General features: G+C 47.7%; 1 protein-coding gene across 1 annotated transcript; it reads right to left on the bottom strand.

The window, feature by feature from the left end:
• Positions 1 to 7,320: 7,320 nt before the first annotated feature.
• On the bottom strand, positions 7,321 to 10,373 carry LOC136528394 (probable receptor-like protein kinase At2g21480). Its single transcript, XM_066521351.1, has one exon. It carries the CDS (start codon positions 10,246 to 10,248, stop codon positions 7,660 to 7,662), a length of 2,589 nt encoding a protein of 862 aa, XP_066377448.1. The 5' UTR covers positions 10,249 to 10,373; the 3' UTR covers positions 7,321 to 7,659.
• Between the last annotated feature and the right edge of the window lie 8,366 nt (positions 10,374 to 18,739).

Here is an 18,739-nt window from a genome sequence, read left to right as displayed (position 1 = left end):
AGACCAAAGGGATACAATGTGATTGGAACCAAATGGGTATTTAGAAACAAGCAAGATCAAGATGGGATAGTAGTAAGGAACAAGGCAAGATTGGTAGCACAAGGCTATACACAAGTTGAAGGTCTTGACTTTGGAGAAACATATGCCCCGGTTGCTAGATTAGAAGCAATTAGAATTTTACTAGCCTATGCTTATTCCCACAACATAAAGCTCTATCAAATGGATGTTAAGAGTGCATTTCTTAATGGCTACATCAATAAAGAAGTATATGTTGAGCAACCTCCCAGTTTTGAAGATGACAAGAAGCCCAACCATGTGTACAAGTTGAAGAAGGCATTGTATGGCTTGAAGCAAGCACCTAGAGCATGGTATGAGAGATTGAGGGACTTCCTACTCTCTAAAGGGTTCACAATGGGCAAAGTTGACACCACTCTTTTCATCAAGAAGATTAGAAAAGATCTATTTGTATTGCAAATCTATGTTGATGATATCATATTTGGATCAACCAATCAAGATTTTTGTGATGAGTTTAGAAAGATGATGGCTAATGAGTTTGAGATGTCCATGATTGGAGAATTGAGTTACTTCCTTGGTCTTCAAATCAAGCAATTAAAGAATGGTACATTTGTGAGTCAAGGCAAGTACATCAAGGACATGATCAAAAAGTTTGGCATGATTGATAGCAAAGTCATTAGCACACCAATGGGAACAAATGGCAACTTGGATAGTGATGCAAGTGGAAACATGGTGGATCAAAAGTTGTATCGGTCTATGATTGGAAGCCTACTCTATGTGACCGCATCAAGGCTGGATGTCATGTTTAGTATATGCATGTGTGCAAGATTTCAAGCCTCACCAAGAGAAAGTCATTTGAAGGCTACAAAGAGGATATTGAGATACTTGAAGCATACACCAAATGTTGGTTTGTGGTATCTCAAAGGAGCAAAGTTTGAGTTAGTTGGTTACTCTGACTCGGATTATGCGGGATGCAAGGTTGAAAGGAAGAGCACCTCGAGCACATGTCAATTGTTGGGAAGATCACTTGTTTCATGGTCATCAAAGAAGCAAAATAGTGTTGCATTATCAACCGCCGAAGCCGAATACATATCCGTCGGTAGTTGTTGTGCACAAGTACTTTGGATGAAGGCCACTTTGAGTGACTTTGGAATCAAGTTCAAGAAAGTGCCATTGCTATGTGATAATGAGAGTGCAATCAAGCTAACCAACAATCCGGTTTAACATGCAAGAACAAATCACATTGATGTCCGCCACCATTTCATTAGAGATCACCAACAAAAAGGGGACATTTGCATTGAGAGTGTAGGCACCGAAGATCAACTTGCCGACATATTCACCAAGCCATTGGATGAGAAAAGGTTTTGCAAGCTAAGGAATGAGTTGAACATATTGGATTTCTCAAATATGTGTTGATGCACGCCCACTCATATGGCATGCCTCTCCTTCGAGCAATCCAAGGTAAAAGTTGATTAGCATGACATACATCTTTGCTAAGGACATGATTAGTGCATCTAGTCACATTTTCAATTTTATTAGGACCTTTCAAGTGGTTCTATTTTATTAGGCTCATTCATGAAAATCAAATGATCTTGATGTTTATATGATATCACTATTGCTTCTATGCTTGATTTGATCTAGTGATAGCATATGACATGTTTATGGGCTTGTAAACCTAGTGTTTGATCTAGAAAATGAGCTCTAAGTGTTTAACTCAACATGGTACAAGATAACCCTTATTTGAAGGTGTGAAGAAACTTGTCCTTGGATCAAACCGAGTTAAATATCTTTGGCAAATAATCTAGATTGGACCAAATTTGGAAAAATGATCCTCACCCCATTGATTGACATTGATAATCTCGACCCTACAAGTAATACAATCTATATTTAGAATCTTTGTGGTCATTGATGACAAAGGGGGAGAGAAACAAAGATAGTAGTAGAAATAGTGAAAAAGGGGGAGAAATATCATAAAGTGAGAGAAACATAAAGATATACTTGATATATGACATAGGGGGAGAAAAGTGAAAAAGGAAAGGGATCAATTAAAATTTTGAGCACACAAGTAGGGGGAGCAAGCTCATGAACTTGTTTGGTGCATTTGAATGTGTATTTCATATGTTTGCTTGCATGACACAAGTTTAAAATTCAATATCCATGCTTGTGTGGTGTATGCTAGTTGTCGGTTTGAATGATGAAATGAAAACTAGCATGCATAGGATATCTAGTGATTTTATTTCCAAATATTTCTAAGTGGTATTGAGCTAACCATGGTGCTAAGGATGGTATATTGGTGCACTCCGATTGGTATCATGCTTCAAAGGTCCATCTTGTATACCTTAGCATCATGTGGTAGACATTGACTCCTATATTTCCTATCTAAGCATATGTGCAAGCTAAAATCCAAACTCTTAGCACATATGTAGGGGGAGCAATTGCTACCATTTGGAGTTCATGAAACTTGTCCATATCCTTTTACACATGGTAAATATGCTTGGGCAAGCAACATGGATTCAATTGAATTTTATTTCATATCTTTGTATAAGGGTTGTCATCAATTACCAAAAAGGGAGAGATTGAAAGCTCTAGTTTGGTTTTGGTGAATTGATGAAACCCTAAGTGCTAACCTAGTTTATCAAGTGATCATGAGATGGTAGCACATTCCAAGTGGTGAAGCAAATGAAGATCATAACATGATGATGATCAAGTGCTTGGACTTGGAAAGAAGAAAGAGAAAAACAAAAAGCTCAAGGCAAATGTATAAACCATAGGAGCTATTTTGTTTTGGTGATCAAGACACTTAGAGAGTGTGATCACATTTAGGTTTGATAGCCATACTATTAAGAGGGGTAAAACTCGTATCGAAATACGGTTATCAAAGTGCCACTAGATGCTCTAACTCATTGCATATGCATTTAGTATCTAGTGGAGTGCTAACATCCTTGAAAATGTTTGTGAAAATATGCTAACACATGTGCACAAGGTGATATACTTGGTAGTTAGCACATTTGAGCAAGGGTGAAGAAGATAGAGTCAAAGAGGAGTTAGCCGCATTGGTTACAGAGTGACCGGATGCGTCCGGTATGGTGACCGGACACGTCCGGTATTTGGCGATGAACTCAGCGACCGGACGTGTCCGGTGTGAATCAAAAGACATAGTGTTCGGTAGAGCAGTCGATCGGACGCTGGCAGCATCCGGTCCGGTATGACCAGACGCGTCCGGTCGAGCATGGATGCTTACTATACTCCACCGGACGCTGTGGCTCAGCGTCCGGTTATTTGTGATTCAGTGTCCGGTTTGAGTGTCCGGTCGTCGGCAGATTGGGTAGCAACGGCTATGTTGGTTTGAACTGGACATGTGGCAGTCTAGGGGCTACTGGACACATTCGGTATGCCGACCGGACGCGTCCGGTATTCATGATCGGAGCATCCGGTGGTGCGTCCGGTCAGTTGGACTGCAGCGTCCGGTCAGCCCGCTTTATGCCCAGTGAAGGGGTATAATGGCTCTATTTCGTGGGTGCTTCTATTTAAGCCACATGGCCGGTTGAAGCTTATACCTTTGGTCATTTTCATTGACATAGCAATCTTGTGAGCTTAGCCAAAGCCCTCCCACTCATCTCCATCATTGATTCATCATCAAAGTGAGATTGGGAGTGATTCAAGTGCATTGCTTGAGTGATTGCATCTAGAGGCACATGGTGTTCGTGTTTCGCTGCGGATTTCGCTTGTTACTCTTAGTGGTTGCCGCCACCTAGACGGCTTGGAGCAGCGAGGATCGTTGAGCGGAGGGTGGTGATTGTCTCGTGCTCCAATCGTGGTGATTGTGTGGGGTTCTTGACCTTTCCCCGGTGGAGAGCCAAAAGGTACTCTAGTGGATTGCTCATGGCTTGTGTGATCCTCATCTTATGTTGGTTGTGTGGCACCCTATTGAGGGTTTGGCGTGTGAAGCCAATTAGCGCGTGAACCTCCAAGTGAGTGAATCACCACAACGAGGACTAGCTTGTTGGCAAGCAAGTGAATCTCGGTAAAAATCATTGTGTTCATCATTGATTCCGAGGTGATTGATCTTCATTATTATTCATCCTTGTGATTGATTGGTTCTTTCATCTACACGGCGGTATAACCCTCTTGATCAATCTCTTTACTTTACCGCAAACTAGTTGACAAGCTCTTTAGTGTAGCTAGTTGTGAGAGCTTGCTTGCTTGATTAGTGTGGCTCTTTAGTTAGCCTTTGAGAGCACACTAACATAGAATAGTATCATAACTTTTGTGTGAATAGACACTATCTAAACTAGAATTGTGGTAGGTGGCTTGCACTTTGAGTAGGCTAGCGCAACACTTGCTTCGCCTCATAATTGTCTAACCTTTTGTTAAGTGTTGTTGTAGAAAATTTTATTAGGCTATTCACCCCCCCTCTAGCCATTAGGACCTTTCAATGTTGTAGTTCACAACAAAAGTTTCATATTCTTTGGGCAAGGAAGCAAAAACCAAATGAATAAGGAACTCATCCTTGAGTTCCAAATCCATTGGTTTTAGCTTTGAAGCCGTGTTGCTCATCTTCAGTATGTGCTCTCTTATACCGCCACCAGTGTATTTCTCATTGAACAATTTCTTGATCAAAGTACTGGCATAAGCCTTTGAAGTGCTAGTAAACTCACTCTCCACTTTCTTAAGATATTCTGTGGTGGTATCACAATCTGAGATAGACCCTCTTATCGCATCTGAAATAGTGGACTTAGCCACCATCAAGCACTTGCCATTTGAAATGTCCCATTTCTTACGTCCGAGATCATATTTCATCCGCACTTCTGCATGATCTCGTTGCCGAGCAGTGAAATCAGCATCAGACTCATTTTCTTCCCTCACCGGGTCCACTGGCTCAGTAGGACATGGGAAGGTAAGCGCTAGGTCATTTTCAGACAGCGCAAGTGCTAGTTCATACTTCTCTTACCATACCCTATAGTTGCCCCCTTCAAGAGACGGTATGTGCAAGATAAAAGTCATTAGGTTGAGTCCTAAAAACATCGTCAAAGAAAGTGAGAAAATTGACATAATAATTGCATGTCTTAATTTAACGTTGGTGAAAATTAAAATATACAACTTTCTTATACACTAATTCTACATCACCGTTGGGCAGAAATAGAATTAATGCATGGAAAACCTTATGAATAAACATTATAATATTGCTATTATTAACGTTGGTAAGAAAAATAACAATATTATAATTTACTGAATAAAATTTAACTACTCTTCAAATTAAATTCTTCCGTTGGTTCGAATTTAATTAGAAGATAATAATCATTAACCTTTGTAGAGGAAACATAAAAAAATTCTTAATCTACTTTTTAGAAGCATTTTACCGTACTCATCTACTCTCTAAAAAAATTATACAGTTGGTTCAAATTTTGACAGAGATTTAAACTAGACAAAAAATCATCAAAATTTGCTTCTGAAAATGAATAAAACAATAATATAGTTTCTACTCTTCATTTGGTCCAACCCATTGAAACAGTGCTCGGCCCAGCGGCAAAATGCCGCCCGCGCACCCGCGCTCTTGAAACCATCCCATCCGCCTACTTCGCCCCAGCGCGCACGCGTGCTCCCCGCGCCCAGGCCGCAACCTGGTCCTAGGCCAGGATTCTCCTTCCCCGCCTAGGCCAGAAGTGGCCCGTTCAATCAGAGCTATCCATCTTGATCCGACGGACGTCCGTCGTTCTCGTGGGTACAAAAACACGCCCCGTCGCGGCGCGTGCGCCCTAACCCTAATTCATTCGCTCCCACCTCTTCTCTCTCTCAGCGCCACGCATGGAAAAAAAGAGGAGTGAGTAGCGGAGCGGCGCCACTGCCGGTCCCCTAGCCGGCACGCGCACTCGCCCTAGGCTGAGTGCGCCGCCGTCAAGCGGTCTGGGCGACGGTGCCTTAATCCCCCACACGCGCTGTAGTGGGACTCTCCCTAAACCCTAGATCTTTCCAGCACCGCTATGGGTCCCCTCGCCGGAGCCCGCGCTCCCCAGTGGGTGAGCGCGCCACCGTCGAGCGGTCCTATGACGGTGCCATCGGCCGGGGCTCGCGCGCACGGCTATCTTCCCGCGTGGCGCGCGAGGCGGCGGTGGAGCTTCTTCCCACGCGACGGCGGTGGTGACGGTGGCGAGAAAAACCGGGTAGGTCTCTCCCCCTTCCGTCCATTCTTTATAGGGTTAGGGTTAGGGTTTCGGGTGGGGTTTCAATCCGATTCGAATCGAGTCCCCTCCTTCTGTTTTCTTCATGATTTCTACCCCAAAGACTAGATCTACATCTAGACCAAGCGACTGATACCATTGATAGAAGTTTAGGATCACCTAGTTGCAGATCTAGCGGGTGTATACTTGAATTTAGAACATGGCAAACCCTAGAACATAAGCTAAAGCGAGAGAGAGAGAGAGAGAGAGAGAGAGAGAGGATGCGGAGATGCAAACCATTGGCCGCCTTCGAGGAAGATGAGCTGGCCATGGCGGTGCTTGTCGGTGACGCGGTGAAGTCTGGCGGTGAAGATGCGGTCGCAGTGGCGGCGGTGCAGAGGCAGCGGTGGCCGGTGGTGGTGCTTTCCGTCGCTGGCAGCGCCCCCTCTCTAGATCGGCTAGGGTTTAGGATGTAGGTGGGGTGTGTGGCGGCTCAGGTGAACCTTGTGCCTTGTGCCCCGGCCCACACCTCCTTTTTTATGGCGCTGTGCAACGGGGGTCCACCAACCATGGAGCGGTTGGGTGCCCCCAATCAGGGCGCGATCTAACACGGATTGCCACTACGGGTGCTCTTCCAACTCTGGCAAGATGAAATCTATTGAACTGTGAAATTTGGGGGGGGGTTAGAGGGGTATGGTCGATGAAATAGGGATTTAGAGGAAAACCGGTGGAGACAGTTGGTGTGTGGGACAATGTTAGTGAGGAGCGTTGGGCGGGGCAGTCAGATGACTAGTGGATGGGTTGGGGTAGAGAACTTCATCCAATAGGTTATTGAGGCAATGAGGAACAATGGTGTATCGGCGCTTAGCGGTTGGAGTTGTGACGTAGATGGGAGAGAAGAACAAGGTGGAGACACGAAGAACCTACTCAGGCGCCATGGTTATGGCCGGAGAAGGCGAAAGTATAGACGAAATTAGGAAAGAAGAAGGCCTTATATGAAATATTTTGGCAAAGATCTAATAATGAGTCATCAGAAACAAAGGTGGAGCAAAATTTGCAGCGACCTACGTGTCTCCGGCCTCACTACCACGGTGAAAATTGAAGACCAGTATTACTCCATCACGAAATTACAAATACATTATGCCACATGTATATTAGATAGATCAGAAATGATCAGCTCCCCCTCCTTTACCAGTAGTCCAGACCCCACGTCTCAGAACAGCAGGTTGAAAGAATGTATCGATCAGTGCTAGTTGTTACACGTACATACATATACATATATTTATACACGTACTCACCACTCTTTTCAATTTGTGTGTTTTAGTGAATCGAATTTTCACCGTGCAATACATGCATCGATGCGACGACGTGCACGAGAGATCGAGAACAACTACGTACGACTGTTCAGTTGAGTTGAGTCGGTCAGATTGCCACGCCACGTACAATGTGTTTGTGTGTGTCGGTTTGACGTACGATCGGCGATCGATCACCTCCCCTTCATGTCGGCGAGCTGCTGGAAGAGCTCCCCGGCGGCGGTGGTGGACGCGTCGGGCACGCCGCCGCCCGAGGCGCTGGCCGCGGGGACGACGGCGCCTCCGCCGCCGCCCTCGGCCGCGGCGCCGTCCTCCCCGTCCTGCTGCGCGCCCTCGGGCGGGTTGGCGTCCTGCAGCTGCAGCGCGTACTCGAGGTTCCACAGCACGTCGCCCATGGAGATGCGGTCGCTGCCGAACTCGGCGAGGCACTTCTCGGCGGTCTCGGCGAACTTGGCGAGCGACTCCGGGTTGACGGTGCCGGCGAGCTTGGGGTCCATGATCTTCTCGATGAGGCCCTTGCGCTTCCACTGCATGCCCCACTCCGCCAGGCTGACCTGCTCCCGGGGCAGCTGCGGGTCGATGGGCGGCCGCGCGCACAGCGCCTCCAGCAGCACCACGCCGAAGGAGTAGACGTCCGACTTGTCCGTCAGCTGCTGGCACCGGAAGTACTCCGGGTCCAGGTACCCGAAGCTGCCCTTCACGGCGGTGCTGACGTGGAGCTGGTTCATGCCAGGCCCGTCCTTGGACAGCCCGAAGTCCGACACCTTGGCCACGAAGTTGTCGTCCAGCAGGATGTTGGTGGTCTTGACGTCGCGGTGGATGATCCCCTGCGCCGTGCCCGTGTGCAGGTAGTGCAGGCCCCTGGCGGCGCCGATGCAGATCTCCAGCCGCTGCTTCCACGGCAGCGGCGTCACCCCTTCGTTGCCGTAGATGTGGTCCCGGAACACGCCGTTGTGCATGTACTCGTACACCAGGATCATCTCCTGGTTCTCGTCGCAGTAGCCGATGAGGGACACCAGGTGGCGGTGCCGCAGCTTGGACAGCATCTGGATCTCCGTGTTGAACTCGTTGATGCCCTGCTCCGACTCGGCGCTCCCGCGCTTCACCGCCACCTTGGTGCCGTCGTCGATCTCGCCGACGTACACGTTGCCGAACCCGCCCACGCCGATGATGTTCTTCTCGTCCCAGTTCCCGGTGGCGGCCTGGATCTCGGCGAACGAGAAGAACCGCCCCAGGCCCATTGTGGAGGAGAAGGTGTTGCCGCTCTTGTTGGATCCGTACCCGCCCTTGCCGCTGGCGGTGAAGGACTGGCCCGTGTGGATGGGGAGCAGCCACGACGAGAAGCTCTCCCGCCGCTCCCAGTCCTGCGGCCGCTTGTACCACTTCACCACCATAGCGCCCAGCCCCGCGAACGCGCCGAACATCATGGCGAACCCGACGGCCGCCACCGCCTTGCGCCCGCCGCTCCCGTCGTCGGCCTTCCGCCCGTCCACGCCGAACTCGCCGTCCAGGCTGCCCACGGAGTTGCTCATCTTGAGCACCTCCATGCCGTTGAGCAGCGCGTCGATCCGCCCCGTGTCCTGCCCCATGGGCCCGACCTGAACGCTCAGCTTCCCCTTGCCGTCCGCGCCCTCCAGCGACGACGAGTTCACCACGAAGTCCTTGTAGTAGGGCGCCGCCAGCTCGCCGCCGGTCACCGTGGACAGGTCCAGCCCGGACACGGCCTTGCGCCCGCTGATGTACACGTCGAAGTAGAGGTCGTTGGTGGCCTTGCTCACGATGTCGGCGAAAAAGAGGCGGACCAGGTAGCTGAAGGACGGGTCCACGTCCACCTTCCACGTCAGGTTGAAGTTGGGGCTCCCCACGTCGGCGTCCGCCATCTTGGCGGCGCTCGCGTACACCAGCGTCGGTGCCACCAGCCGGGACGTCCCGTCGGGGAACTTGATGGTGCTGGTGGGCACCGACACGTCCTTCACCGCCTCCTTGGTCTGCACGTACGCCGCGTCGGTCTCCCACCGCCGGCCCAGCGTGTCGTTGGCGGGGCCGATGGCGGGGCCGCCGACGTTGATCCGGTACAGGACCTGGTACGCGTCGTGCACGAGGCCGGTGATCTCGCCCAGCGGAGCGACGGCCAGCGCCGAGTCAGTGATGAGCTCGTCGGGCGCGTTCACCACTTCGATGGCGTTCACGAAGGCGGCGGAGCCCTTGAGCGGCTGGAACTTGAGCGCGAGGTGGTTCTCGGTGGCGTTGATCACGTACTCCTTCATCACCGGCTTGTTCTCCGGGGTGAAGCTGTGCAGCAGGACGTTGTCGTCGGTGACGACGCTGAAGGTGGCCGACGCGAGGTCCACGTCGCCGCCCTTGATCGGGAAGAGGTAGATGCGGATGAAGTGCCACCCCGGCACGGTGAGCGGGAAGCTGTAGACGGCCTCCTCCTTGAAGACCCGCGCGGTGGCGTACAGCGGCGACGGCACGTCGGCCTTGTCGTCGGCGGCGACGCGGATGGCGTCGTTGGCGGAGAGCAGGTGGTTGGCCTGCGCGTCCGTCTTGTACGACTTGCCGTCAGCGGTCACGGGTGCCGTCCCGCCGCAGTCGATCAGGAAGCTGTCCTTGGGCGTGAAGCTGGACGGCGTGGGCGGCGTCTCCGCGCCGCTGTCGGTCACGGGCCGGCCCTGCCCGGACACAGTGGTTGTTGTCGCCACCAGCGCTGCGGCTAGCAGCAGCAGAAGCAGCGCCGGCGGGAGCGTCCCGCGGCGCGTCATGGCTGGTGTGCTACGTGCTCGACCACCACCACCACCAGCGCTTGCTAGCTAGCTAGTCCAGCGTGCGTGCACGTCACCACCAGCACCGGCACCGGAGGGCGGCAGAGCAGCACCGGACGCCGGCACACGCTGCAGGCTCTGACTGGGTGGGGTTGGGTGGGTTATTGACGGTGGCGGGTTATGTGGTGGCGACCGGCGCGCCAAGTTTAAGCAGCCCGCTATGTTTGGGGTGGTGGCCACTGGCCACAGGCCGGCGACCGGGTCACCGCCGAGACATGCGCTCCACCGCATCCCCCCCCCCCCCCCCCCCCCCCCCCCCCCCCCCCCCGCTGCCGCTGCGTGCCAGCTCACCTGCACCTGTGCCTGTGCGCCAACCTGCCATGTGCATTCTGCCTATTCTTGAGTCGCTGGCGGAAGAGCACACGGCACGACGAGCAGCAACAAGGCGAGCAACGAAGAAGGAGCGGCGGGGCCGGGCTGGCGTCCATGGACGCGGACGAGCAGCAGCACACGACACGGCGAGGAGCAGCAAGGCGAGCAACGGCGAAGGAGCAGCAGGGCCGGGCTGGCATCCATGGACGCGGATGAGCAGCAGCAAGGCGAGCAATGGAGAAGGAGCGGCAGGGCCCGGCTGGCGTCCATGGACGCGGACGAGCAGCAGCAAGGCGAGCAACGGAGAAGGAACGGCGGGGCCGGGCTAGCGTCCATGGACGCGGCTCTGCCGTTCTTGGGAGTCGCGGACGGAGGAGCAAAGTAGCCGCCGCGAGGAGGCCAACCACGGGCGCGCCGCTGCCAGCACGTCTGCTGGAGCTCCGGCGGGCGAGGATGGCGGTGAGGAGGGGGCTAGGGCGGGGTCTGCCCGAGCTCCGGCAGCGGAGATGAGCTGTGAGGGTCCAGGGCAGGGGTCTGCTCGGCCGAGCGCCAGCGGCCAGGCTCGTCGGGCGCGCGGGGAGCTCCATCAGCGGGAGGAGGGGCGGCGGCGCGCGAGAGGACGAGGAGCGCACGCGCGGAAGGTGACGAGAAGGCAGCACCGGGCTGGCTCGGGCTGGCTCCAGTAGAACGGCCGATTTGGTCGTTCAATCCTGGTCAGGCCACAGCAGTACCGATGGTCAGCCCTGGTCAGGCTCTAGCCCACTTTCAGGCAACCAAGCAGACCAAAATTGGCTCCATGGAGCCAGGCTAAGGATTAGCCACTCAACCAAACACACCATAGCTGCTACTCCTAAGTCCTACCTGCCAGCATGCTACTGCTGTAGTAGTACTACATATTCAGACAACTAGTCTTTGCATATCTCAATCTCAAGCATTGTTTGTTGTGCAAGATTTTAATTGTTTTAATGTCCCCAGAGCATGTGGACTTCTCTGGTGAAGTACCCGTCTTCCTCCATGGTACGACCTCGTTGGGGGATCTTAGCTCGGTCAGGCTCGCCATAGAGCGGCTGGGTGAAGCGTCTCGGGTTTCGACTGCCTAGTGGCGATTTGTTGGCCAGGCCTTCCGAGCAATGGGAGCTCGGAGTATAGACAGAGGCCTAGAGGCTTCGATCAGTACTTAGCGAGGGCGTGAGAGCGCACCCGCTAGGTGTAGTCTCTGAGTCGCTGACCGATTTATAGAATCAGTCAAGGGATTAATTCCGTTGTAAGGGTATTTAGTATCGGGCTTATGTAACCTTGTTGTTTGGTATTTGTCCGTATCTAAATTGGAAATGTAGTTTGTGAGATACTCCCTGCATTCTGAAATGGTTATTGTATTTCATACAAGAAAAAGTCAATTTTACAAACTTTGATCAACAATTATTCAAACTACATACAAGTTTAGGACAAAAAACTTACAACAGTAGATTTGTATTCAAGTACCTCTGGTATGATATTGTTTCTTTGGCAAATAATAACAATCTGTTAGAGAAATCGGTGGCCAAAATCTATTATGCATGACTTTTTGCTTATCAAAATACACTTGCATTTTTTGAAACGGGGGAATAATATGGTTTAAAGATTGTTAGTCACGAAATACATGCCATCATTATTTGGCGCCAAAACAAGGGCAATAATATTCCGTATCTTGTTTTTTCCCGCTAGGCCTCGAAGGATGCATATATTTGGCCGTTTTTTCCTTTCTATATACCAGGTTCCTTGTGATGAATTACTTGTCAACAATAATAATTCATTATCTAAACTATAAATATTATTTTAATTTGATTGGTACAAACATATCTTGTCATCGATAATAGTACGTGATGCTAATCACAAATAGTACTATTTGGTTCGTTAATAGTTACAAAGAATCTGTAGGCTGTTTGGGACAACTTGAACCAAAAAAAACTACAGCGAAGAGGCAAGAAAGGAGATGGTTTATGAATTCCACAGCTTGATTCTTAAAAAAAACACTCCACAGCTTGATCACAACGAGATTTGGATACCCCCAAGGTGCAGATACACTCTTTGTTTTTTTGAAGAACTACATTGATGATGCATAGGCATCAAAGTGCTTCCTTCTGATGAACTGAAATCTGCATCATTGAGGTCTCTTTGGATGTCATTTATTGTTTGCAACAATGCAACACAGCTTTTCTGGATGATGGCCTGATATCATGGATATTTTCCTATTTGATTATAGGTCCCCATTCACCAAACACTTGGGATGCTGCTAACATTGACCTTCATTTGCATAGCAGCCAGACCCAACTTGTTAGGCATTATGACAGTTGCTTCTTAAAAAACCTGCAATATAAGATACATGTATAAATTCATGAAGTAATTGATTGCTTGTGTATAGTGGCAGAGCAACTAACGGGAAGTTGTGTATGGTGAAACCGATACAAATGCTCACATTTGGAGTAGTCCTAATAACTTGTTTCTTTAATGTCAGAGAGTGCATACATAAATCAAGATAGATAAATCATAAAATAAATGTCGAATTTTATGCCTGGTGGAGACAGCGATCAGTCCAGACAAGTGCAGAGCACTCCAGCATACCTTGTTCATGCTAGCGGCACACTAGTGTTGCTGATCGAGTGCGCATGAGGCCAACATCACCGACTGGTGGAAGAAGGCTAACTAATAAAATTAGAAAAAAATATGTAACTGGTGAGAGCTCACATCAGTAGGCAAGGTTAAATAAAAATTCATGCATGGTGGTAAGCTTAGAACCTCAAGGCTCTCAATTTTTTTTTCTCTGTCCCAATCCAAAGATAGAATATAATATTTTGTTACTGTGACGATTCTTCCTTTGACACAGTTTTATTGCAGTCATAAAGAAACATTTGTTCAACACAAATCCTTCTGACCATAAAAACATCTTAGGTTTTGCAATCATAGTATTCTAAAAAGTAAATACTAGCACCAATTGAGCTTAGCTAGCATATCTTGACTGCACAGATAAGCTCCTAATGTCCAGAATTTATTTTTTGGTTTAAAGAATTATGTATTTAAACTAAATATCTTCATACAAAATCAGTAAGTGACAAATTATTATGATTTCCTCACATATATACTGACATGACTCTGAAAGTGACCAAAAAATCGCTTGGAATCATAAAACATATGGACATGGTCACATATATTTGTAACTATATATATGTTTAGGCATGTGTCTTGCAACCACAACAAAATCAAGCATGTCATCCACCAAAGACACACTGTCCCCATGTCAGGGAATGAAACAATAGTGTATCTGAAAAAAATTCTGATCGGTCCCTATGAATAAGTTCAGGGATTCCTCCTAAAACAAGATAATATCAATATACATGCTCTGTTTACCATATTCGTATCTTGCATGGCAAAAGGAAAAATGGGGAGTGCAATTATGAAGAGGAAAACAAGAAAATATAGGCAAGCAAAGAAAACTGAGACAGAATAGCATGGAGCCATGAATACAAGCACAAGCAAAAGATCCTGATCCAATCAGACATGATGGAGAAAACATGACAGAGGGAGGCCATGAATATACATTGGCATGGAGTGGACTAAGCCCAATTTAGTAAACAGGTGGCGGTAGAACTGTTCACATGAGTGCAGGATTTTTAGAATTAACCACAAATTACCAATACTGGCATAAGGTCTAACTAGAAATAGAGTACACGAGGAATAGAACTTACCAAGGTGGCAAGATTGTGGCTTCTCTTGGCACTGCCCTATCGAGATCAGCCAAGGAAATCAATATCTGATAGATGGATTGATGGTCAAGATATTGCACCACAAGTGGGTGCGCTAGTGCCCAAGTGAGATCTGCACAAAAAACTAAGAGAAAGAAAAGAGGATAAATAACAATGATGAAAATATTAGGTCTAACCAGAGAAAGCATAATCAACAATATTGAGCAAGAAATGAACACAACATAGACAATTGGACAAACAAATCCTAAAGTGAATCCCAAGGGGAAATGTAAATCATATACAACTCAACCTCTAACTGTTTTCGAAAAATGTCACCGCCTATGACGGTAATGTACCAACAGCATGAAGAATCAAAAGAGAGTGGAGAGAGAACCTTATGTGCTGGAGGAGCTCAAAGAAGACTAGTATGAAGAAATCCTCATACACACATAATTTTTGTCTCAAAAAAATTCAGCTTTAGGTTAATGATATTCTAAGACTAAAACTTCAATGAATGCATTCTATATTTTACGTAGAGATGCTAAATCAAATGAATTCTACTTCAACTATAAGGTGGCACAATGTCTAATCCAATGTTAATCACATTCATCCAACTATTTCAATTGAACCAGAAAAATTTAGCTGGGGCAGAACGTGAACACATAACTAATATTATAAAAAAAAGCAAATACGCACATCACATTCTCATTGATATCCCACACGAATGGATAATATATGACAAATTTAATTCTTAAAGAATGAAGATGGTACCTACTATTAAAAAGCGGTCGCCCATAGCAAGCTAGGAGGGCCTTCATGTAATTCATTAATTCAACATACACCAATTTGACTAAGATTCAACTACCCAAGAGCTAATAAACCTGTAATTTTAATCAATAAATCAATTACTGTATGATATTATGTGATAATACATCGACAATGTTTCAACTAGCTGTCGTGAAGCATACGAGCAGAAATACTTTTAGGGAGTGATAGATAATTAATTATCTAAGATAGCAGAAATACTTTTAGGGACTGCTAGTAATTAATTTAAGAACTTGAACAGCAACTAAGCAGAATCAGATACGATACAATGTGCATCCACCAGAAGTTTCCAGGTTCTGGGAAATTCTAATAATGAAATGCGTATCAAAGTGACAAGATACAACGATGTACATATTTAAAGATGAGCATATGAGCAGTATACAAATGGTCTTACAAGAAGCAAAGCGGCATGTATAATAGGATACAGAAATTTTAGAATACATGAGCATATGAACAACAATGATCAGCTTTGGGATTCAAGAGCATATGAGCATCAGGTGTTCACACATGCAATTGTCAAAAGCATACCACGATGATTAACAGTCAGAAACCTTAAATCTGTAATATCAACAAGTGCATACATAAATCATAAAATCAATGCCAAATTTATGATTGGTGGAGACAGTGATAAGTCCAAAAAAGTGTAGAGCATTCTCCAGCATACCTTTTTCGTATGGCACACCACTGTTGCTGATGGAGTGCAGAAGAAGCAGACGTCTCCTGGTGGAAGGCTAACTAAAATGATAAAAAACAGAAATAACTAGTGTTAATGATTTGGAAGCTACAACAACCATAAATTAAATGTGTAAAATTGAAAAATTAGCAAGGCTGAAAAAGAAGCCAATTTCCAATGGAAACAAATGCAAAATTTATACTCTTGTAAATCTTCAAGCATAATTAGCCACACAAACAAATCAGTAATAGTAGAAGAAACTACCTATGTGAGTAATCATGGGGAGTAGATGGAGGATACTTTGATGGCGAGCGCCTAGGATCTGCACAGAAAACAAAGAGAGAGAAAAGAGGATAAATAACTTCTCCTGGCCTCCGGACATTGACAAGAAATTTTAAGAAAAAAATCATCGCATAAAGAATAATATATATTGCAATATAGCTTCCCATCTGAGATTACATCTAGACAAACATTATTTATAAGCTGAGACTTCCCGTGAAAGAAAATCATCATACAAAATTTTCATGATATGACATTTGAATTTTGCATTGTGTAGCTGATTAGGTCTTAGCAACAAACAGTTTAGCTCTTCTGAGATGAAAAAAAATATTGATATATTCCTTAAGCTAAGAAGATTCAGTTCAGTTGCAGGGAACTATGGTTAAGAAAAATATTTTATGCTTGTTCACCATAAACTTGATCTAACTAGCACAAGAGGCAATACCTATTGGCTATTGCGCATAATGACACACCACACTGATTAGGTAATATTTCAAATGTGAAAATATATGTTTTACCAAAAATAATTACAAGTTACTAGGAATCAAATGCACGATAGTTTCTTAGGTAAGTGTCTCCTTAGGTGTGATTCATTATTACGACCACTTCAGCAAGCTCATAAGTACATTAGACCGCAAATAAAGTGATAAGATCAAAATAGTCTCATTGATCTATTTCTATGCCCGTCATCATAGATCTGAAAAATGCCATATTGTTGCTAAATCTATGTCAAACCAAATAAAGAAACACGTGGCCGGAGCATGATAACAGAGAAAGAATCCATGATCAAACCTCTAAGCTGCTCGCCTCTTCCACTACAGTAGCCTGACACTTGAAAAGCAAGAGCACATTTGATACATTCTGGTTTGGCTGTAGCATGTGTGGACTAGCTAATTAACATAGAGAACCTTCAAATCAGTTGTGCATGTTCATGGATTGCATGTCGATTCTCCCATGCCCTCCTGCCCTCTTGCATGGGTCCTAACAATGGCAAGCTGCATGCGCGTGAGATGGTTTACCTCAGAAAAATCAGAACAAATCTGCCCTCTCCATGTATCAAACGAACCTTCGACAACAAATCATGTGAGGCAATACAGGATTACAGCTGAGGGGGCTGATCTGTCCCGCATCATGGACATCATCATACATCGTTACAATGAATTGCATGTCTATTGCCTCCCTCCATGGATCCTGCAGACGCCATGCAATTTTCATGTCAGGTTATAATATGTGAGAAAATCACAACTCTCCCTCGACGGATCTAGGCAAGATTTAAGAAAAAAATAAAAAAAAATCATGTAGATATGATACATGCGAGGAGGGGGCTGACCACGCCAAGGCGAGCAGAGTCCCTCTTGCCCGCACAACCAGCTCTCCAGCCCCCATCACCTGGACATCTCGGCCTCGGCATGAGGCGGCGGCAACCAGATGAGGTGAGGAGAGTATGGGGTTATGGGGTGGACAGGTGGGCCCAGGTGCGACGAGCTCGCCGACGTTGAACCAGGGAGCAAGGGCGGCGGCGAGCTGAGGTCATGCGGCGAGGGCGACGGTGATCTGGGGTCCACATCAGAGGCGGCGGCGATGGGCGATCTATGCTTGCGACGGCAGCAGATCGAAGAAACCGGCGACCCGCAGCACCACCGACAAGGCCGCCATCGGGGCTGCAGAGCCAGTGTTCTAAGGTTTCAAAGGCGTCGGAGGCTACGTATGCGAGGGGGAGGGGGCGAACTGGGCTCGTGCGGCGGAGGCCCCGCAGCGCCATCACCGCCACCGCCGCTGGGACTGCAGAAGCAGCGGTAGGCTACGGAAGCGTCGGACGAGGCGTGGGGGACGCGATGAGCTAGGCGCGTGAGGCGGGGGCAATGAGCTGAGCTCGTAAGGCGGTGGGGGGGGGGGGGGGGGGGGGGGGGGGGGGGGCGAGCTGGGCGAAACCGCCATCTCCTCCCCACGATCTGGACTTTTGGAGATTGGAACTGAAAAAAGAAACTTTTTTTTATCGGGAAAAAATGGGAAGGATAAAGAGGAGGTGGGTGCGGCAGGAAAAAAACACAGGGAGTCGAGGGACCGGGTGGGGTGGCTCGTGTGCGGTGATTTGGTACTATATATATATATATATATATATATATATATATATATATATATATATATATATATATATATATATATATATATATATACACACCCTCGGTCTAATCTAAGCTAGCCGCCGCCGCAACCTCGCCTTCCATGTAAGAAGAGCTGACCGCCGATCGGAGGTTAGGAGGGGCGATGGAGAACATGGGTGAGAGGAGCGCGATGGAGAAGTTACCAGCCACGGAGTGGGTCATGTGTTCCACGTGCTCCGGTTTTGTTTGCAGGACGAGGCGCACAACAGAGGTGGTGGAGGTGGTGAAGGAAGCCGAGAAGATGCGGGACTTGACGAAGGCGGTCCTGCTGCACGGGCCCCTCCAGGAGATAGAGCCAGCTAAGGCGACGAAGGAGCAGTGGAAGGTTCTGCAGAAGAGGAGGATGATTATGATGGAGACCAAGAAGTGCCCGACTTGCTCCGGTTCGCTGTTAGAGGCGTGCCCGACTAGCTCGATGGATGAGGGCAGCGTGTTCATGGCTGTCCTTCCATCGAAGG

Source organism: Miscanthus floridulus, chromosome 19 (genome assembly GCF_019320115.1).
Source record: "Miscanthus floridulus cultivar M001 chromosome 19, ASM1932011v1, whole genome shotgun sequence".
Classification (NCBI taxonomy): Eukaryota; Viridiplantae; Streptophyta; class Magnoliopsida; order Poales; family Poaceae; genus Miscanthus; species Miscanthus floridulus.
This window is presented reverse-complemented; position numbering and strand designations above follow the sequence as displayed.

Excerpts from the sequence above, each read along its gene's own strand:
- LOC136528394 (XM_066521351.1), bottom strand. The coding sequence starts at position 10,248 with ATGACGCGCCGCGGGACGCTCCCGCCGGCGCTGCTTCTGCTGCTGCTA.